Source organism: Sciurus vulgaris, assembly GCF_902686455.1.
Source record: "Sciurus vulgaris genome assembly, chromosome: 10".
NCBI lineage: Eukaryota > Metazoa > Chordata > Mammalia > Rodentia > Sciuridae > Sciurus > Sciurus vulgaris.
This window is the reverse complement of record NC_136470.1, coordinates 8,045,505-8,067,835: the sequence shown is the minus strand read 5'-3', so window position 1 is coordinate 8,067,835 and position 22,331 is coordinate 8,045,505. Positions and strand designations below refer to the sequence as shown.

Below are 22,331 nucleotides of genomic sequence, written 5' to 3'. Positions count from 1 at the left end.
CCCTTCCGGACGGCGGTGGGGAAAGGGTGGCGTTCCCTCCCGGACCTTGCACACCGATGGCTAGCTAGGGCGAGGGACTGGCCTCAGGTACCGGTTCAGGAATGAAGTTGGAAGCTGAAGGCTGCATCTCCTTATCTCCCCTTTTCCCAGATCTGAAAGACCCAGAGCCGGGGTGCGATGGGGGTGGAGGAGTCGGGGGTTCAAGGCCCGAACTGTCCTGGTGACTGAGTTGAATTCAGTTGCAGGCAGAGACTAACCCGCACCCACCCACACACCTAGCGCCGCAGGGAGGCAGCGCGCAGCCTGGAATTGTTTCCTGGATCCAAACGATTTGATTCTAAGGGTTTGGTGAGGGAAAAGTCACCCTGTGCCGACAGGGCCTCAGAGATCTTCCTCGACCGCAGCCTGGAATCACGTGGGTCACTTTTAATGGACTCGTTTTTAGAGTAATGAAGATTTTCCAGCCCTCTCCGCATCTCCACTTTGAAGATGAGACAAAGCTCACAGTCGTGGAGCAGGGCGCTGGGGACGGCGGTGGCGTGGCCGCGTGCAGCTCAGGCCTTGGCCTTGGAGCGAGGAACTGGAGAGCGCGTGCAGATCCGCCCCGGACCCCGATCCCGACCCTGGAGCTCCGCGGCGCGCCGAGGGAGCCTCGCCCGGGAAGCGCGGGGCGGCTCTGGGCGCGGCTCGCTGCTAGTACCGCGGTCGCTGGAACCACATCCCGCCCTTGCAAGGACCTACGTGTTCCGCCCCGGGGTCACGGGGGCCTTCAGTCGGTGGTCAGTGCACGTCCCACGCTCGTTCCCCGCGGATCGGCCAGGCCTGAAGCCTTCTCCCCTCCCTTCCCCCGTCGGCCGGGAACGAGACTTTCGTGGGGGCGTCCCAACCTACCAGCCTGTCACACCCGGTCTCCGATTGATTTAAACAGGGACTCACTCGGGCGAATTTTCCAGGGACCTCGAAGGGAACAGATAGATTCTAGGACTGGAGAAGAACGAATGTGCGCTAGAGAAGCCAGCGACTCTCCACCATGTCCGTGGATCCTGGGGTCCAGGGAGGAGGCTTATGAGACGTGCAAGCCATGGGTTCTCTTGGATCAGCAAAGCGGGGACCCGGCCCCAGACTCCTCCCAGCACAAGCAGACGGGACCTGTTAACCCTGTGAGGACTGTCCCGCCGGGACTGGGGTTGGAAACGCTGTTGGGGTGACCTGCTTGGACCGGGCCTCGGTTGCGTGCGCCAGTTCCAGTGTGTGCCTGGGCGGAGGAGCGAGAGGATCAAGCGATAGTTCCTTACTCCCCCCCGCCCCCACCCCGCACACCTGCTAGACTTCGGAGTGGATTGTAATCCGAATGTGTGACCTTGCATCCTCAGATCTGGCCCTCGAAGGGCAAGAGGTCGTGCTCCCCCAGAGACACACCCTCACACCCCTCCCCCTGGGGAGGGGTTATAATTGGGGAAGGGGAGGCTGGAGGCCTGGAAGGGGTAGCTGGACAAAGGTGATGGTAGTAGGCACAGACACTGAGGCCTCACACTAGCCCGGCTCACTTAATCCCCAAACAACCCCATTTTAGAGGCGAGAAATAAACATTAGAGGTCCCGGCTCTGGCTGGAGATGAGGCCCTGCCACCTGGCCAAATCTTAAAACCACGGGAGGGTGGGTCCTAGAAGGTGAGAGACCCGGGGACTCCCCAGCTGTCTGTCCTAGATTTTTTCATACCCTTATCCAGTATTGCTGTACAGGATGCAGGCAGGGACAGCGGCCTTCCTGTTATTAGCCCATTCAATTTTCACAAGTCCTGGAGAAGTCTTTTGTCACTGCTTTTTAGATACCCAAGGTTGTCCTGTGGGGAAGCAAGAGTATTCTTACCATAGTCCAGACCCTAACTCTTCTGTGTCCAGACCCACCATCATGACCACAGAGTCCTTTTGGCTGGTCCAGAGAAAGGATGGAAACCCGGGTGTCCTCTCACCTGAGCAAGGCCACCAACCTTGCAGCGGGAAAGCAATCTCCTTTTCTCTCCTTTGTGGCCCCATGTTTATGGTCTGTGACCTGCATCTGGATGTACCCCTAGAGTCTGACTGAAGCCCCATAGGACAGTTGCTAATGAGCTGTTTGCTGACTAACCAGGGAAGAGAAATCATATTTAGGTGGCTTCTATAGAGAGCAAGTCTGTGGGGGTTAAACCAGAGAACAGACAGCAGGCAAAAGCAGGTTCTGTACCCACAAACCCTGGGAGCAAGCAGGAAAGGGGGTTCCTCAAGACTAACAGGTAAAAGTGGGCATGTGGGCTAGACTCCCTTTTGCCCTGACCTAGCTGTCCCAGTTTCTCCCTGGCGGTCCTCTAGACCCTGGCCATCCTTGACCTCTGGCTACTGGCAAACCAAATGGAGGCAGGCAGCATGGGAGGAATCCAACGTGGGGGCTGAGAAACAAGAGTCTCAGCCTCTGCAAGCAGTCGATACCCACCAATAAATAGCCCACCAACTTCAGCCCTGCAGGAGCTTACCCCAGACTTTAACTGCACCCACCCCCACTTTTCAAATAAATAAACCAGTCCCTTTCTTAGGTCCAGATAAGGGCCACATGCCTAAAACTTCACTTTTTCGGGAGTGTATATTTCTTTCCAGTACCAAGAGGATGCTTTTCATTACAAATCTTACTTTATTCAGTCTCTGCTTCAACCCAAAGTAGATTTTTATGGGCTGAGGGAAAAGACCTCACCTACGGTGGTTCTTAATGGAAGAGCTGGCAGCCACTGCCGGGGTGAGGTGGTCCCCAGGCGGGCAGTGCTTGGGGCAACCATTTGGTGATGCCCAGCTACTTCTGGCCAGATCCGAAAGGGCGATGCAAATCTCTGCCAGCTCAATGTAGGCATGGGAACTTGTAGAAAAATTTTAGTGATATAGGAGGATAAGGTCTCTCGGAGTATCTGGATATTTGAATAATGTGAAGAAATCTGTGCCTACATCAGCGCACTTCCTCGTGGAAAGCCAGAGCCTTCAGCAGGCTTTGAAACGTTTCTGCCAGTGGAGTCCAGTCTGGAGGCCATTCCCACAAACCAAAAGTTTACCTCAAGCCTTTGGGCTACCGTCTCTGAAAGAAGCTAAAGACAGGGAGGCCCCGCTCACCTTGGGCACTGTGTTGGGGCAAGGGCACCTTCACCTCCAGGGACCCAGAAGGACCCTGAGCCGGGGGAGAGGAGGACAGATACAAGACACATCTGTTCATTTTTGGAAATCAGATTTCCTAGGTTCTTAAGTAAATTCTTCCTTCACTGTCCCCACTGCTTTTAAATTTTGGTTCTTTCTATTACCGTTTAAATGGGGACAAACACGGTCCCCCCTACCAGGCTTCCCGCCTGGGTGCCGGCAGGAAGGACCTGAGAGTGAGCTCAAGGGATGCGCTGGTAGGATTGGGGTGGTGATGCTTCGGGGTGGAAGCAGTCTCCTGGGGTTAGAGAGCCACCTGCGTTCACACAGTGGTGACTGAGGGGCCAAGAATAAAAAGCTGCGAGCGACTATTTGCCTGGGGGCGTCGGGCACGTGGAAGTTGACCACTCCCTTATTAGACCGAGATAAAGACCGATTCTTAGAGGACAGGAGGAGAAAATAAAGGTCATCCCTCTTCTAGCTGCTGAACTGTTTCCAAGAAGAATCTACAAAGCCACTGTCCTGGGCCTCGAGGTGCGTTTTCTGCCTCCTGGGGTGGAGGCCTCTAGAAGCCACGATGCCCTAGGAGCTCGCAGGGACAGAGAGGACCCAGGACGCCAGCGCGGTGACTCTCCGGGAATCCATGCGAGGCTCTGTGTTTAGAGGGGCCTCGCCACCCTGGGAACCACGCCGGATTCACCGCCGCTGACCAGGTTTCTAGCCCAGCGCGTCCCGCCTTGTCCGACCCGCCGCCGACCGAAGGTCCCGCACTCCCGGCACGCTCTGGGGCTGGCCTTCAGTTCCCGGGAGGAAGCGCAAACCCCTAAGGGCTCGCGGCCGAAATGGGAGCTCCCGGGGCAGGAAGCGAGCCCAAGGGCATGTTCTCCTCCAGGGAGGTTACGGAGGCTAGGGCGCTAGCGGAGATGGCAGTCACCGGCCTTTGTCTCCTGGGCGGGAGGCCGAGGTGCGAACCCAGGGTCCCCAGCGGAAGGATTCTGGGGAATTTAAAGGTTCTTCTATGCCGGCTGGTGCCGCCCCCTCGGGAGCCTTCTGGATGTGTGTGGAGTGAGTAGAGGCCGAGGTCCCCCGGGTCACAGCAGCTGGCCTGAGAGCGCAGGGGAAGAGGGACTGGGAAGCGCAGGGCCCTCATTCCCCGGGTGCATTTCCCGCAACACTGGTGACCTTGGGGAGGTGGTGGGGAAGAGCAGGAGGGGCTAGGGATGGGGCGGTGAGGAGGCGCCGGGGCTGGGGGACCCCGACTGTGTGGGACTGGACACCTCTCACTCGCCGTCGAGCCTACGCGAGGCTCTCCCAGTTTGGCGCCCACCCCGCGCCCACCACCGGCAGATTTGGAGCCTGAAGGCCCTCGGTAGCCCTCCCTGGGCATGGAACTCTGAGCCTGGAGCGGGGACCGCTCAGCCGGGGAGTCTGGGAGGGCTGAGAAGACTGTGGGATAGTGGAGGGGAGATTTTTTTTTTTTTTTTTTTTTTTTTTTTAATGCGAGAAAAGCTGTCCCCGGACCGCGGGGTCTCTCCATCCCAGCTCTCTGTTTGGGAAAGAGCAGAGCTGCGGACGACACCTGGGAAGGGAGGGAGAGGTCCTTAGGGAAGTGTTTACGGGTCAAATCGATATCCCCGTTCGGCTCCGAGGATGGCCAATTTCAAAGCAGATTAGATTACTTTGTGGCATTTCAAATAAAACGGCAATTTCAGAGCCCTGAGCACGTGGGCGACCCGCAGGAGCGGTCCGCCTGCTCGGCTCGGCGAGCGCCAGAGCATGGGCGGGAGACCTCGAGGGAATTCCTCCTCAGGTCTGTTTCTTTTAAACCGAGGGCAAAGGGGCAACCGCGAGGGCACAGGCGGCGGCCTGCTGGGCAGAGGAGACGGCAGGGGCAGGCCCCGGGTTCGAGGAGCTGAGGGTGCGGGGGCTCTGCGCGCCCTGCGTGGCGCCACGGCCTCTTGCTGAACGCGGCCGTTTACTGGTTGTTTCATTTCCCTGTCCAGGTTTAGGAGATGCATGGGGACAGCCGAGTCGCACCGGGCCCCTGGACAGTGTCGCCAAGGAGCTGGGATCGCACTTGCTGCAGGTAGAACCACCGCGCCGGGGGAGGAGCGCCGCCGCCGCCAATCGCCCTGGCAGATGCCCGGGCGGGGGCTCCCTTCCGACCCTGCCACCCGAGTCTCGAGGTGCGCGGCACAAATCCACAGGCCGCCCCCAAGCTGAAGTAGTCCCGGGGGCGGGGGTGGCTCCCGCCCGGGAGGGACAAAACCCAAGCGTGGATGCTGGGCCTGTGGGGCGCAACCTCAGCCCCATCCCCAACCTGCATCTCTGCAGCTCCCAGCACCCCGGAGTCTCTAGCTCACCCCAGACCTAGGCTGACAGGCGCCCCTGAGCGTGGTTAAGCCCTTGCCAACCTTACTTCGCTTCGTACCAGACACCGGGCCAGGCTCTGGAGTCAGAGGAGTGATCAGGAAACTTGGAGCCAGAACGCAGCCGCGTTTAGCAACTCGTGTGTGTGTGTGTGTGTGTGTGTGTGTGTGTGTGTGTGTGTGTGTGTGTCCGGGCGCGCCCAGGAATGCGTTGATGGAGAGACAGCATCAATAATGGAGTATCAACATTTGGCATGTATTGAGAGCTTATTACAGACCAGGTTTCTTTTCAAAGGGTTCCTTTAGCATCTAGTGTCACCACCCATCTTGATAGTTTGGTTTGGGGTCAGGCATTTTGCGCTTCCAGTCCCTGGCCTTTTCCGCCCAGGCTGCTACGCTGTTGCCCCGACCCCAGCTTTCTGTCTCTGCAATGTAGGAGCGCTGCAGTTTGGGCTGGGTAACCCTGGGCACCAGCGTCCACTTCCAGGTCAGCAGCTGGCGCTAGCAGAATTCAGCAATGTCCTTTACAGAGCCTCATCAACGACCTGATTCATCCCCAGTCCCCATCATTTGTCTCTGCAGAGAAAAATGCCCACCAAAAGCTATTTTGCATTTCCTCTATTTTGTGTTTCCTTAAAGTGGGGCGGGATGTTGGCTGCAGCCGTTGTGACTTAGGTCTGCGAGTTAGTCTCGAGTTCTGCATTTTGAAAACCAGATCTTTTCAAAACTTTTTCCCCAAATGCCTGGGCGTGATTTGTTTTTGAAAATGCATGTGCTGGGGAGAGGGAATGGGGGAATATTTGAAACCTGGAGCTTTTACAACATAAAACGGCGTAGCTCCCGGAGGGGAAACGCCCTCTGGGAGCCTGGCCCGAGCCCCTTTCGCTGGGCTTCACTCCCTTCCAGCTTTGCGCTGGGTGTTTTCCATGTTTCATATTCTCCACGTTATAAGTGACACTAATATCAGGGACAACTAAGTGCGTGCGGGAGAACTTCAGAGAAAATCTGGTGGGCAAAGTCAACATCTCCAGACGTCTCAGCTGTACGTTTAATTAATTCCTGAGTGGTGTGTGCATGGTCGTCTTTGCAGTTATAATACATGCAAGCGAATTAGGTCGTTGAAGCTAGGAAGGCACACTCCATGTTGTCCATTAAGAATATTATTTTTTTAAGCTACTGCTGGCAACGTTTAGAATTTAATTATGATAATTTCTTGACTTTTGTTTTCCTAGATGTTGCAAAAGATCTATTCAGTTAAATGTATCTCTAATAATTTTGGAGTTCAGCAACCATGCAAAATATGCCAAAGTGTTTATAACTTTAGAAATTGCTTTATAGTTTATATTTCTGAAATGTCCTAGGTTCTGTTGAGAAAATGTGTTGTAGCTGAGTTAGAAACCTGAAAGTAAGACTTATAATCAAGTTGCTGGTCTTAACCTAGCACAGGGAAAGACACTGATAATTTAGTTAGCCAAGAATTTTTGCAGCAAACGGTATTTGAGACAGCAGAATGTAAGGATATCTTTCAAGTTTCATTTCTACTATGTTCTTTATAGCCCCCCTCCAAAGTGGGGGTTGAGAACCCAAAGGTAATCTGGTTTCAATTACATGCTGTAAAAATAGAATTTGTGGCCAGAAATTAATTTGGAATATTTTTTATGGGAGTAGCACTGTGGATTGTATGGGTCTTTCACGAACTTTATTGCTTTTCTTTGGTTCTGGATCTAAAATATGAATGAATAAATAAAATAGTTTCCTTTTTTCAAAAAGTTAGTCTTTTTATCCTTGACAGAAATATAATTATTACCTTTTCATTTGTCTTAATTACCCCTTATAGTTTTACTTTATTTTCAGAGTGCTTAGGCAAAGATCAGAATTTCATTTGGGTAGTTATAATTTTTCAGAAGTTGATGCTTTTTTCCTTGAATTTGGTAAAGGTTATTTGATCTCTTACAAAGTTGAAATAGTTAATTCTGTAGACTTTGTCTGGTAAAATAATCGGGTATTTTGTTTTATTTTCGGGGGAGTGGCAGTGGTCGGAATTTATTATTCAAATGGTACTTATGCGTAACTAGAATATTGTGGCAAATAAAGAGTATGTCCTAGTGGTATAAATGACTGCCAATTATGACTTAAATGGTCTATATAGTGGCGGCTGTTCCCCTAAGAAGCATGGAACTCCGGGTTTGTGCTAAGTGCTAAAATAACTCCAAACAATAAAGCTACTACATTTAAACTGAGCATGATAGGAATTCTCAACTGTTTCTCATGATTTTTGTGATGTGGATGTAAGATTGTTTTTAAAGTGCTTTAAAAGCATTTGAGAGCCTGGCTTGGGAAATAAACCTTGAGTGTTGTCACCTGTGGTCCTCATGGCCCTGGCTCCTTTTTTTGCACTTAACGAATATGTGTTGATTTCTCCCCCACCCCCAGTGCTGGGTCTCACGATACCGGTAGACACTTCACCACGGAACTTTTTTACCTTCCCCACACTTCACCTCCAGCCCAGTGATAGCGAAATTTCTAGATTTAATGCTGGTGTAGAACTAACATCTTTACCTGATACCTTTTCTTTTTCAGACTTTGGATGGATTTGTTTTTGTGGTAGCATCTGATGGCAAAATCATGTATATATCCGAGACGGCTTCTGTACATTTAGGTTTGTCCCAGGTAGGTGTGGCCAAATTTTATGTACAATCAAAATATTCAGTTAAGTGGTAGCAGATTGTGACGGCCTTGCCTAGCCTGAAAATGGATCTAAGCGTCTGCATTTGTGTATGAACACTATTCATAACTGCAAAATCCCTCCCCCCACCCAGTGCTGGGGATCGAACAAGCTCTACCACTGAGCTCTACCCCCAGCCCCCCAATTCTCTTCTTCCATGCCCATAGTGGTTTGGTTTGGTTTTCTTTTCTCTTTTCCCTCCCTCTCTCCCTCCCTCTTTCTTTCTTTCTCTTTCTTTTTTATAATTTTTACATTTTTACCTTTTCACTTTCTCTCCCCTTTGGGACTAATGACCAGTGTGTCTTTACCCAGTTCTGAGGTTCTGTCCTATGTGCTGCACTGTCCATTCACCTAGTGATGTTAGATGGCACAGAAAAGCGCTTCCCCAGGGGGACTTCAGTCAGTCCACACGTGCTGGTCTGCACATGGTGTCGTGCCTTGCTGTGAAGTGAGAGGAAGCTGATGTAGAACATGGATTTTATGCAGCATGTGCTTTGGGGAGACAGAAAGGGAAGGGGTAGATTTATGAGTGTTCACATGGAATTCAGGGTCATTTTTCCTGAGTTTTTCCAGTTCAGTGGTTGTTTCAGTAAAGCATTTTATATGCTTGTGATAGAAACTCATAAAGTTCAGTTTACTACTGTTTTGCACTGCAAGGTCCTGGTTTCTTTAGAACATTTAAATATTAAATATTCCATTTTTCTGGAAAAGCGAAACCTCTTCTAAAAAGGGGGCTCCTCCCCTAGAAGGAAGAGGTGGCCTCAGCTTGTCAACCCCCAGCCAGATGAGAGTTGGGTGGAGGGTTTGGCTGCTGTCTGGGCCCACGAATGCACAGGGAGAAGCTGACTGTGATTCCCTTCACATCTCGGGTCTAATGAGCATGGAGCAGAGAGATAAAAGGCACATTTTTTATACATGTTAGGACTAAATGTTCCTTTACATTGTGAGCTCTCAGCGTGACTTTTCATCACAAGTGAGGACACACTACATGAATGACAGAGACAGAACCAGGGCTCCAGAGAGGCGTGTGAGTGACCTGTCCTGCCCAGCCTCCTTCTGCAGTTAAGCCCAAAGGGAACAAGCCCATTAATGTCACTGGAGTTTTCTCACTGAAAAACAAAATTACCAAATTTGGGAGACTGCGTTTAGTGTATTAATTTTCTTTTTCTGCCAGTACATTTAAAAAAAAACTCGTCATTGCTTTACAACCTTCTTTGCCAATGTATGCATGTCCTTCTCCATGTCCAAGTGGGTTTGTGTGTTTCCTATACAAAGTCCTTTAAAGGGAACTGCATATTAAAACTGTTGAGAAGGTTGTTTCTTTCTCTCTTTCTCTTCCTCTTCTCTTTTTTTATGGGACCAGCTATCCCAAATACAGTTCACCAAGTCTTGACTCTTGTACCTATGTGCACCATGGGACTAATATGTGTATAGATGGAAAATATTTTGAGAAGACCAAATTTACTGTTTCAATGGGATTGAAGTGTAGCAGCTCAGTGGAAGAGAATTTGCTTAACTGCATGAGGCCCTGGCCCCCAAACAAAAACAACAACAACTAAAAAAAAAACAAAAAAAAGGAAAAGAAAAAATGTATTATTTTATATTTTTAGAATTAATCAGAACCCTTTACTTGCACCTAGACTGGTTTCTACTTCTGACCTAATCTGTGGATTATTTACCTTTTTAAATTATAATTTGTAAAACTTTTGATTATCTTAACAATATTGTCACAAACAATACTTTTAAGATGACTGATCAAAACAATTTTAGTAGATAAACCCATTATTATCAAATATTAAATTTAGATCTGAGCTCCCCTAGCAGTCAAAAGAAAAATGGAACTGTATTCTATGATTTTCATTGTCTGACTGGGCAGGTACTTAGTGTCCTGGATTATATTTTAAATAATACAACAATAAATAAACAAATAAATAAGTAAATTTAAAAATATATAATAATGCCTGCTCTGACCCTCTTTCAGGATCATGGTGGGAAACAGATCAGAGTAACCATTTTATGGGATTTGAAAAGTATAGGGAGCTATCCAAAGCCACACAGTCCCTCTTTCATTAAGACACAGACTGCGCGTATCCTCCTTCGGTGGCCATCTCTTCGGGTTGCTCAGCCACTTGGAATTTGTGGGCACATCATTAGGTTCAGTGCACATCCTTAAGCAATCCGGGTCACCCAGGTAGGCAGCTCAGTCTACCGCCTATTCCCCTCTGCCCTTCTCTTCTGGGAAAGAGATTCTGTTGATCATGAACACAATAATTAAGAACGACCAACACATTGGAAAGGTAATGACCAAGCCTCCTGTCATGATTAACTCCACACGAAGAAACAGAGGCAGCATAAAAGTATTATGTTTTCTTTTGATCATACGCAGAAATACAAGTTTGTATCATTGTTTTGAAAGGGGAGAGAGACCAGGTACTACGCTTCTCTAAGAAAGTTGTAGAGATTCCTTTAGTCTCTTTGGTCCCAGGAGAAGGGACAATTTGAAAACAAGTTGATTATGTAGGGCCACTGATTGTTTTCTGATTTCTCTGTGGGGCTGTGTTAGCCTGGGTCTGCAGCTACAAAAACACTTAAATGCCAGCGTGAGCCCCTTGTCAGTGTCTGGGGAGTGTTCCATGGTGAACTGTTTAAATAAGCAACAACAAACTTTTCTCTCAGATCTGCCTCCTGTTCATGATTAACTCTGCAGAAGGAAATCTAGACAGAGTTGCAATGTGTATTTTTTTCTGTCTTCTTTACTTAAACAGTAAAATAAAGTATTGAATAGGATGTCGAATACGCAACTACTCTTTTAAAAAATATTTTGCACCTTTTAGATTATTTTCATTATTAGCAAAGAATCGGGCAAATATAACAAACTCAAAAACCTTATTAAAATAGGCTTATGGACTGGGGATTGAACTGGGTAGTAGAGTTCTTGCCTAGCATGCCCCAGGCCCTGGGTTCAAGCCCCAGAACACACACAAAAATATTAGTAAAATTTTACCCAGTTGGCAGGGTAATGCTTTAAAAGGTTTTCTGGTGAATAGCAATTGTAGTAATAGCTTATATTTACATCATGCTCCTCTGTGTTCCTAGAACTTTCAATTACTCTCAGTGACATTATCTCATTAAGTGAGGTTCATGTTAAGTCAAGGTTAAACTCCTTGGTAGAGGGTCGTAGGATCATACCCCCACCCCAAGCCCTCCATAATCCCAGTCAGACAATGAAAAATTCACAGAAGGGAATTGTTCTGTCTTGTCTTTCTTTTGCTCTGAACTATCTAAATATCTGAACTATCCATTTGAGGATGTAAAAATGATTCTTTATATGCTTCAAACTCAAACATCCCCCCTTTTTTAAAATGCTGGGGATGGAACTCAGGGCTTCTCCCATATTAGGCAAGTGTTCTACCCTGAGTTACACCCGCAGCCCGTTTTTATTTTATTTTGAGGCAAGTCCTGCCTAGTTGCACAGCCTGGCCTTGAACTTGCCTGATTCTCCCAAGTAGCTGGGGTTGTAGGTATGTGCCACTGCACCAGGCTAAAAATATCTTCATTAAACTTTTTAAATACCAGTATTAGAATTTAAAAAGTCAACTTCCTATGACAGAGTTTATTAGCTTTTTTTTTTTACCTTAAACTAGTAAACAAAAGATCATTGTTATCAAACTTCAGTATTAAAAAGTGGCAGAGATAAGCAGAAAGTACAGGTTGTCCACCCAGTCCAGAGACTGAGCTTTAGAAAACAGCACTAGAAAACAGATGCATCCAACTTGGGGTTTCTGGTGGGTTTGCACACACAAAAACATACAGACACATTTCAATATGTTTGGATAAGATAGCGCTGGGAAGCCCTCTTATCCATGAACATTTTCTGAACATTCGTCAACTGATTTGATTCCTTTTTTATTCTTGTTATTGCAATTATTTTACTTAAATTTGGGCAAGGGTGAAACAACCCTGTATAGCTGCTATATACAGTTTTAAGTATCCTTGCGGTTCAGATTTCCTTACCAAAGTTTCATGTTACATAACATCTAGGTTACTAGCATACATTTTCAAAGAAATATAAAATCTAGCTGTTTATGAGTCACATAAAGAAAAGTGTAATATTTGAGAGCGATACCAGAAACAAAATCATACAAATAGCAGTGGTGTAGTTTAGCAGCACAAGATCTAATTCTTTCACTTTGGAAATAAAGAGAAAGGATGACGTTTTATGTTTGTTGATATAACTTGAACTCTGAAACCCAAACCGTCTTATTTTTAAATGCTCAATTTACCATACTCAGCCAAACACCCAAAATGTGCATTTTTCCAATGCCGAGTGACTCTGCCCTCCCCACAGAATATATCCTTTTAGTGTTGTATTTATCATAGGCAGCTTTCTTGGCAGGAAAAAAAGCTATTCAGCAAAACATAAAAAAGCTCTTAGTAGGAAAGTCATTCATTTTGTAGTTAGCAGGGTTCTACAAATACTAACAGATCACATCAAAGTTCTGTTTTAATAAGGCTGATGTATGAGACTGGGGAGTTTTATAGCAACAACTCTCTCTCCTCTAGACACTCATGTGTGCACACACACACGTGTGCACACACGCACTTTTTTTTTTCCAAGGTAGTCACATTTCTTCCAGCATTCAAAAGCATGAATAGATAAATAAATACAGGAAACACATGTCAACCATAATTTTGAGTTAAGGTCAGCACTGTTTTATCATTCCAAAATTTGTTCTGTAAAAACACTTCCTTTATTTGAAGGCTGGTTTACTTCCTAGATAGTCTTAGTGTTTTCCTGTCCATTTTATAATGGACCCAAGAATTCAGAAAATCAAGCCCTCCATCCCTGCCTCTTGACTCTCCTGATTCTCCAACCTCTCATGAGAACAGGAACTTGGAAAACAGATGAAAAGACTTTGGGATTAAAACACAAATCCCATCCCTAATCAGCAGAGGTGCAAGTTTCTCTCAAGTCCCTGAAGGTGTTTCTTCAACACAGACATCAGTGAAGAACTGTTTTTCTCTCAAAAAGAATTCCAAGCAAACCAGAATGATCATTTTTTTCCTCTTAAAACGTGGATAAAGGAGAAATGACAGGCCAATACCAAGAATCTTTGTTTTCATTTTTAAAAAATAAGCTGGGCCTCAATGGTAGAGTACTTGTCTAGCGTGTATGATGTTCTGGGTTCAGTCTCCAGCACCCCAAAATAAATATATAAGCAAATACATAATACACATATACATAATCAGCTATTAAAATAAGGACATAAAAAAAAATCCAACTCCCTTAGTTTTTAGCTGGAAACTCCCATTTTGATAGCACTCTGTAAAGTACCTCATAGCTGCTGTCTGGCTTAAATGTTGCCAGTTTATTTAAAATTTTAAGGGTAACAGGAATGACTTGAAAGAAGAATGTTTCTTTTTCTTTTTCTTTTTTTTTGGACAAAATGATGTTATAGTTTTTCACCCGAGCAGATCTCCACTGGGGTTGATCACAGCCCCGGTTTGGGAGGTGGGTGTTAAGTAGGTGGCAGGGGATATCTGTAATAGGATTCTCTCTGCTGCTCTGCTTGCTTAAGATTGGAAGGAGTCAGTCCTGAGCAGTGCAGAAAATAGAGCCATGCAAGCCATTTGGGGGGATGAAATTACTTAGCAGACCAGAAACATAATTTATTCTGAATAAAGAAGGCAATTTGCCACATCTTGACAAATTAGAAGAACTGGCTGGAGCAGTGGGATAAATTACTTCACTTCTCCATGGCCCTCTGGTCTCAGTGAAGAGCTGAGGGCCCCATGCTAACTTTGGAGCAGAGGCTCTTGGGAGATCTTCTCCCTAAGCCACCCGGCTGGGCTTGTACTGCCGTGGGAGGTGGCACCTGCAGGCTGCCCCTCTGCAGATGGCCCTCCAACTGACAGCAGCAAGTCTCCAAATGTGCCCTGGCCAGGCACAGGAGGGCCACAGCCTCCAAGACCAGGCACAGAATGGCCACAGCCTCCTCTTGCTGCCTAGGGTCATGCCCTCACTGGCTGTGTTGGAATTACTCTCATTCTCCCTGATGCTCCCCCAAACAATACTGGGATCCACTAACTGTCCTTGTCTGTCACCCCCAACTGCACTGATGGTAGCCTTGAAAACAGGACTGCTCCCCAGTGCTCAGAGGCTGCCCTGGTGGCAGTTTCTGAAGCTTTCTGTGCCGTCGTCCATCTGGGAAGGGGCACAGGTCTTGAGGACTCAGTCACGCATCCTCAAGCGGCACTCAGGCTTGGGAGAACATTCGAATGGTTCTCGCGGTCAGGAACTGGACCACCAGTAGCCGTGGATTTTTTCTGGAGCCACCCATTCCTGCAAAGCCAGGTTCAGCCTGACATGGCCGGAAGCCTGCTGTGGGGCTCCCGTTGGGCGCGTCTGGAGTAGGTGTTACCCAGGTGTTGAGGTACCAACCCCAGGAAATAACCTGCGCGTCATGTGGCTGGCTGGAGTAGGCCCAAGCCCTCCTGCAGGTCACACAAAAACCCAGCCGCACCTCTGGGCCAGAGCTGTAGAATTTGCATAGTCATCTTGGACCAGGAAGGCCAGAGACACATTTCTGGCAATGTGAGAAAGGCCTGGCAGTGCCTGAGGGACACGGTTCAGAACTGATGAAGAAAGGGACTTTGTCAGAGCGGAGCCTCCCGGGGGCCCTCTTGGTCAGCCACCGAAAGACTCTGAGTGGACGAGGCCCTGGGAGGGAGCACAGTAGGGCTGTAGGCTGTCTCAGGCAGACCGGGCCCCTCAGGCAGCATGTGAGTGCGGGCGCAGGACCCAGGCTCAGTGAGTGCAAGTTCGTTTTGAGCTGCCTTCTGTCTGAAGGCCATTGCCCAGGCCCCTCCAAGGCCCCTCCAAGGCCTTCCTTCCTGCTGGGGCCTCCCTGGACTCTGAGCTCAGGCCCGGACCCTCTGGCCCTCTGGGGCATGGCAGACAGTTCAGAGCTGTGTCGTGGGACGGGAAACAGTCCACGTTTGATGAAGGTGTGGGTCACCCTGACCGCAGCAGGGTGTGAACATGTGGCACACCCCGCCCCCCATGCCTGAGGAGACGGTGACGTTTCTGCCCCTCCCCTCCCTGCAGGTGGAGCTCACGGGCAACAGTATTTATGAGTACATCCATCCATCCGATCACGACGAGATGACGGCGGTCCTCGCTGCTCACCCACCTCTTCACCATCACCTGCTCCAAGGTACTTCCTCCAGATGAAAGGACACAGTTACATTCTTAACTGTGACCCCTGGGCTTGGTTTACCACACCTGCCAAGGCCTGGGAGTGACCAGGGCAACTCTTGGCACCACCCAGTGGGAGGTGCATTTTGACCTCTGTCTTTTAATCCAGATTATTTAAACCAGCCCCCATTACTGCCAGAGATGGTTCAGTGCTGCCGAGGCAAAAGTGGTCAAAGGCTGTCTCCAAACAGCGCCTGGTTGAGAATTCCAAGTTGCAGCCTCACAGGTCTGGACCTGGGCTGCAGCTTCTGAGGACACGGGCCAGGTGGCTTTAAAAGTGCCTGGTGCATTTCCTCTGGGTGACAGTTTTCAGTTCCTTTGCTCATGACCACAGACTGTAAGCCATTCTGGGTGCATGCGGACTGTGGCTTTGCTATTTCATGTTACCTTGTGGCCGTGGTGGACATTTAAACATATCATTTACGCTCATGGCTACTTCAAAATTCTGGAAGTTATGAGACCCACTACTGAGTCTTGTTATTTAATGAAGGAACAAACCAGCACATTTACATCCATACCACCGTGGGTTTAAGAACTTTGATAACTACTTTCCTACATAGTTCCTTTCGTAATTATATGCATTTTATTTTACGCATTTAAGAGTGTTAGTCTGAGCAGGGATCTAGGTTTTTTTGCAATAGCCCAAACCAATTAGGAAGCCCTGGGCATCACAAAATTATAATTACAATGAATGCTGGGAGATTCAGAAGTGTTCCAGGGACCCTGGCCTCTTAACTCCCTGGACAGCCCAATAAAGCCAGCAGGCTAAGGGTCTCATTTATGCCTTGGACTACAGTACCCAATGGGGTACAGATTCTCCAGTGGAACAAAATGCAAAAGGAGAAACTTCAAAGTGATGAGAATATTCAGCCATGCCGGCGGGGGTGGGGGAGATGTGGCTTTCATTCTATGGCTCCCTCCTGGGAAAGGTTATCCTCAGGCTACGAGGAGGGACCACAGAAGCTCAGTTTATCAAACCCTTTGCAGAGGCGGCTCCGGGCCCCCCAGGTTCTAGCTCCAGCAACAGTCGATCTCATTGTCCCTCTCCAAGGAGAGGCTGGAGGGTCAGCTTCTGAGAGGAGATGGGGCCTAGCTGGCGCTACAGTCTGTGATGGTTGCTGGGATGGGTTGGTGTCTAAGTAAACATGAAAAATGACTCTGAAGCAGTCACTTGCAACACAATGGCTCTAACTCTTTCACTGTGGGGTTTATTAAAAAGCTGGGCACAGACCACAGGAGTCCCAGAGGATCCCTCAGAGTGTTGCTCAAAACCTCTCGCTGGGTGCCCACGGCTGGGAGTGGCCTTCTGCCGCTGCCCCTGGTTTCACGATCCCCCTCCTGTGTTGGAGCCTCTGAAAAGGGTTTAAAGAATGAAAGCAGATGCGTCTCAGGATAAAATGAGGCTCTTCTACTCCCTGTTCCTATGGGGTTCAAGGGAGGAGAAGCAGCAGGCTGGGAGTCTCCAGTCGGGTGCTGACTCCCTGCGGCGCCAGCCCAGGAGTGCAGGACTGGGTTCCCGGGCACTTGGTGTTTTCCTGAATGTCTCATTCACAGAGCTGATTTTCTGTCTGAACTAAATCCCATCGTCTTATGAAATGGGCCCTCCCGGCAAAATGAGTCGAACCAGGTGATGCTTTCTAGACCTGAGTTCCACACCTCGGTGCACAGCTGCCTGGTTCAGACAGGAGCCACGTGAGAGGGAAACCTAACACCTCAGATCCAGCCCAGGGGGATTATGGGTAAAGCACATAGCCTCTCCAGCTGCGGGAAGGAAGGGACCCCTGAGGTGATTCCCAGACCTCACGGGGCACTGCCCTCAGAGAGGGTGGAGAACCTGCTGCCACTCCTACCAGTAACCCTTCTTTAATGATAAATTTATCAGCAGGCATGATGGTGCATGCCTGTAATCTCAGCCTCTCAGGAGGTTGAAGCAGGAGGATCACAAGTTCAAGACCAGCCTCAGCAACTTAGTGAGACCCTGTTTCGAAATGAAAAAGGGTCGGGAATGTAGCATAGGGTTAGAGCACTTGCCTAGGGTGTGTGTGACTGGCCCCCCTACCAGGGAAAGGGGCCACAGTGACTGACACTTGGCATCTGCCCCCTGAGGGGAGCCAGGCTCTTCTGGGCCTTGCTGGTATCTCAGGCGCCCACCCCAGGAGTGCCAGGCAGTTCTCCTGGTGCCAAGCCACTCCATGGCTCCCAGGAGGGGACAGTGGCAGGTGGAGCTGAGCCAGGCCCAGCCTGGACTCCACACTGGCCTTTCTGAGGTTCTTGCTGTGGCTGAGATTTGGGCTGCTCTCTTTTGGAGCCTGTGGAAGCCACACCAGGACAGGGCCAGTCTCTCCCCTCCCCGCCCAGACCTCAGCCACAGATGCAAGGTCTCTGGGTCAGCGTCAGGGCACAGAGGAGCAGGCCTCTGATGGTGGCTATGGGCCTGGGAATTTTCATGATGCTGTGTGGGAGGAAGACGGGAGGCAGGTGGGACCGCTACCCATGGACCCTCGCTCCTGCTTGCAGAGTACGAGATAGAGAGGTCCTTCTTCCTTCGAATGAAGTGCGTCCTGGCAAAGAGAAATGCAGGCCTGACGTGCAGTGGATACAAGGTATGACGGGCCCTGGAGGGGACGGGAGCAGCTGGCCGAGGTTCTGCACTGGGCGTTTCATACCCTGCCTCATGCTGGAGGCCGTGCACAGAAGGGAAGGCTCGGGAACCCCACGTGTCACCCCCACCAGGGCAGAAGTCTCCAGTGACTGGCTCACGGCTGCTTCTGAGGTCTGGTGCTTTAAAGGGACAGTCCAGCCTGGCTGGCTTTCTTCACATGAGGCCAGCAGTGGCTGTGGCTCAGGATAGACTTGGGCCCTGGCGCCCACAAGTTCCACTTTGCATGCAGGACAGTCCCACAGTAGCAGCTGCCCCTGGAGTTTGTTCTGGGGCAGGTCCCAGGGCCATGGTGAGTACTGAGCACAGAGACGTCGCTCTTGCCCTGCAGAGTTCTGTCATCCAGAGCTGGCAATGGTGTGCATGACAGCGACCTTCTCAGATGCCAAGTCGAGCCTTCCTCTGGGGTACCACACCTGGTTAGTACAGTCACCCAGCCCTTTGAAGCGAAGGTCGCTGTCCTCATTGTGTACTCAAGGATGGGAGCAGAGCGGGAGCAGGGATGGCAGCCATGAGGAGCTGGGACCTCCATGCCCAGCCCATGCTCCTCCCTGGCCTCACCTCCCTTGGAGGTCTTGCTCTGGCTAATTCCAGCATCTGGGAGCAGGTCGCCTGTAAGAGCCAGCTGGCAGCGTTGGTCCTCACTTTATTTAGCTGAGGGTGGACTGGAGGACGTCGCCTGAGCACCGGGCAGCCAGTTCTGCCCTTCGCGCCTCTGGCTGAGCTCCTCACCTCCTCAGGGGTCTTCTCCACTATCCTTCCGGAGAGGGCGCAGCCATCAAGTTATTCTGCAGTTGGAGGCAGCTAGGAGTCTTTTCTAGAAACATTGGCTCCTTTGAAAACAAAGGAGGAAGGAGGGGAGGGGGCTCCTGGGTGCATCTGTGCCTTTGCCCTCTCTTTCTGGGATACCCCTCCAAGCCCCCAGCCCAGGGCCTGCCTCCCCACAGCTCTCCCAGTGCCCCCCCTTCCAGCTGTCCCTCCCCCTTGGGTCCTCCTCGGTCGCCTCCCTTTGAACCCCACTCGGAGCTCCTCCCTTGGACCTTGACCTCCTCATTTATTCTGTTTTCATTTTATTTTTGCCATACCAGGGCTGGAACCCTGGGCCTGCCACATGACAGGCAAATGCTGAGTCCCCGAGCTCACCCCCAGCCCTGCTCCCGAACCCCCAGCACACCCCAGCCCTGCTTCCTGCTTCGTGTTCATTTGTCCCTGAGCCTCTTTGGACCAGGATGGGAACCATCACCCAGCCTCCCCCTTAGGTATTCTTCAGGAGACTTGGGTCTTGACTTGTTTCTGCTGCTTATTAACTGTTCTGCTGTCTGATCTTGAGAGAAACATCACCTATCTTGTCCTCATTTGCCTGGTCAGTGAAATGGGAGAGTAGACTAAAAGGATTCAGAGATGATTTCCAGCTCTCAAGACTGTGGATACGGTGAGGAATCCTGAAGAAAGGGTTTTTGGATGGAGAAACTTGAAGGCTGTGATTTCAGTCTGCACCACTGCAATTATTATGATTGTGGTCCTAGCAAGATTTTACTGACTTCAAATGCTTTTCATCACCCTGAGGAGGGAACCCAGGCCCTCGAGCAGACAGGCAAGCTCTACCCCAGCCTGTTACTGACTTTAAGTGTATAAATGCTTCTTCTCATGAGGCCTGGGCAGTGCGAAGGTTCCTGTTTGAACTTGGTGCATTCTCTCCTGTATGATCTTTGGCTCTAACTGGAAGGCTTCTAGATAGTCACTCTGTCTTATTGATTGTTAAGACCTTGAATCAAAGTACATAGAATTAAAATACATAAAAATGAAGACTTTCAAAAATCTACTTTGAAAGGATCTTAATTTACTGGAGTGTAGGAGCATATCAAGTGATATGGAGGTCAAGTTCAGCCCTGAGGGAAGGTGGGAAGCATTTTAATTACTGAAGTGAGCGCTAATGGACCAGATGGCTGGTCCCTGAGGTGCTCTGTTGTGTTCTCCAAGCACAACTCGGCACTGCGTTAATCGCATACGAGCTCCTCCTGTGTCAGAGAGCCCTAATTTGTGACATTCCTTGCTCATGGTCGATGGATAAGATAGCCCTTAGGACTTAGGACAGCCAGTAGGACTTTAAAACCCATGGTGACTCTGTTTGCTAAGAAAGAAGCGCAGCTTCATTTTGCTGAGGCCTCTGTCAGCATATTGGCCGCACACTCGGTAGAACCTGGGTCGGGGATGTTCCAGCGCCTTGAGAAAAGAGCCAGGGGAAGGGTGCCAGCCTCAGCCCTGGCCACTGCCAGCTGACCTGCCCTCTGCTTCCCCAGGTCATCCACTGCAGTGGCTACTTGAAGATCAGGCAGTATATGCTGGACATGTCCCTGTACGACTCCTGTTACCAGATTGTCGGGCTGGTGGCTGTGGGCCAGTCGCTGCCTCCCAGCGCCATCACGGAGATCAAGCTGCACAGTAACATGTTCATGTTCAGGGCCAGCCTCGACCTGAAGCTGATATTCCTGGATTCCAGGTGAGCGTGGCACCTGCCACCACCACTGCTGTGACATTCTAGAAGATACCGATGATAGAAATTGGCCCCAGAGAGCTCTGGGATGTTGAGCCAAACTATAACAAGGAACAAGTCCCACTAAGAATGTGGATTAGAAAGGGATTTAGTGAAATCTAGTCATGAATGGAAAGAATTAATTCAGCTTTGGACTCTGGGTCTTGTTTTAATTAATTAAGTTATATTTGAATCCTTTCAGTGGAGTTTGGAATGGGAATATGTGTTGTGGGCACAAGTTAGCCTTTTCTGAAGACCCACGACATCAGGATTATGTCTCGTCCCTCTGCCAAGCCGGTAGGATTTTAAAACCAACGGGTTTCCCTGCTGGGCACTGTGTGAAGCCCTTAGAGCCGCCAGCCACGCAGGTTGCCTTCCCTGGGGGTACACTGGACCACAAGCTCAGCCGGCACCCTGCCTGTGTCTGGGCTGCGGAAGGGAGTGTGAATGAGGCAGAGGCACGTCACTGTCCCCAGAGGGGTACGGCAGCCTCTCCCAGGGCAGGCTGCGGGCCTCGAAGTCCTTTTACTTTTTGCAGATTTCCCCCTATAGGCTTATAGTGGCCCAATAGGTGTCCAAAACCCTTTCTTTAAGGGGAGATCAATATTAGCAGTACCCAAGTCAGACACTATGCAATCCTAGACCAAATAGCCCCTATGGGGACAATAACATCATGTAAATAAGGAGGAAAGCGACTCTGAGGGAACAGGTAAACAGAAGGAAAAGAAAGCAAGAAACATAAAGAAAAAAAACTTAAATATTTTTTTTTAAAAAGGAGAAAAAGAAAGAAAATCTACAGTATAACAGTCATATAGTAATGAAACCTCCCAGTGTTCAGTAGCCTGATGCATGAGAGGTACCTGACAATGAGCTTCAAGCCTCCAGCAGGCGTCTCAGCATGGGATTTGCCCCACCAGAAGATCGGAGCTATGGCTTCCAGGATTCTCCAAGATGGCTGCTCTGGCTTCCAAATGTGTTGGCAAATGGGGAGCTGCAGCTCAGGGGTGGACGTGGTCAGCTGGAGGTCCTGGAGACAGGATGCAGTTGGTCCGGCAGGAGTACTGGAGGTCAGGTGTGTTTGGTGTGGTTTTGGGATCCTGGAGGCCGGGTGCAATCAGTTGGTCTGGGTCCCGGTGATAGGGCACAGTCAGTTGGTCTGGGGGTCCTGGAAGCAGGGAGCAGTCAGTTGATGTGAGGGCCCCAGAGGTAGGGAGTGATTGGTTGTGCTGAGGGATCCTGGAGACGGGACTTAGTCAGTCCGGCCAGGGGTCCTACAGGGCCCGGCTGTTGTCTCAAAATGGCGGCAGCCACGTGTAATCAAACCTGCAGGTACTATGACAGTGAACTTCCAGGCAGCAGCAAGCAGCTGGTTCTCCCCTGGCGGTCTGTGGTCAATCTGCTGGCAGCTGTCGGATGATCGGGAGGTGAACCTCAAGCGTTGGGTGATGGATAGGGGCAAGGCAGGCGATGGACATTCGAGTGGCAGCAAATGGCGGATGACAAACGCCTGACAGTGAGCAATCTGCTCTCAAAAAAGGCGTCAATATGTTGGCAGACTGCAGGTGATCACAGGTGATCACAGTAGACAAATGGGGTAAAGAGCAGGGGATCTATAAGCAGCAAAAACTGCCTCAC

General features: G+C 49.7%; 1 protein-coding gene across 1 annotated transcript in view; it reads left to right on the top strand.

The window, feature by feature from the left end:
- LOC306670453 (single-minded homolog 2-like) overlaps positions 1-22,331 on the top strand; it is a gene marked incomplete at its 3' end in the record, with an annotated part of 30,680 nt that overhangs the window by 4,555 nt on the left and 3,794 nt on the right. The window contains exons 2-6 of the mRNA XM_079155093.1: positions 5,156-5,238; positions 8,102-8,191; positions 15,355-15,463; positions 18,022-18,107; positions 20,464-20,663. Coding sequence (XP_079011219.1) covers positions 5,156-5,238; positions 8,102-8,191; positions 15,355-15,463; positions 18,022-18,107; positions 20,464-20,663 — 568 coding nt within the window. The remainder of the gene's footprint in view (positions 1-5,155; positions 5,239-8,101; positions 8,192-15,354; positions 15,464-18,021; positions 18,108-20,463; positions 20,664-22,331) is intronic.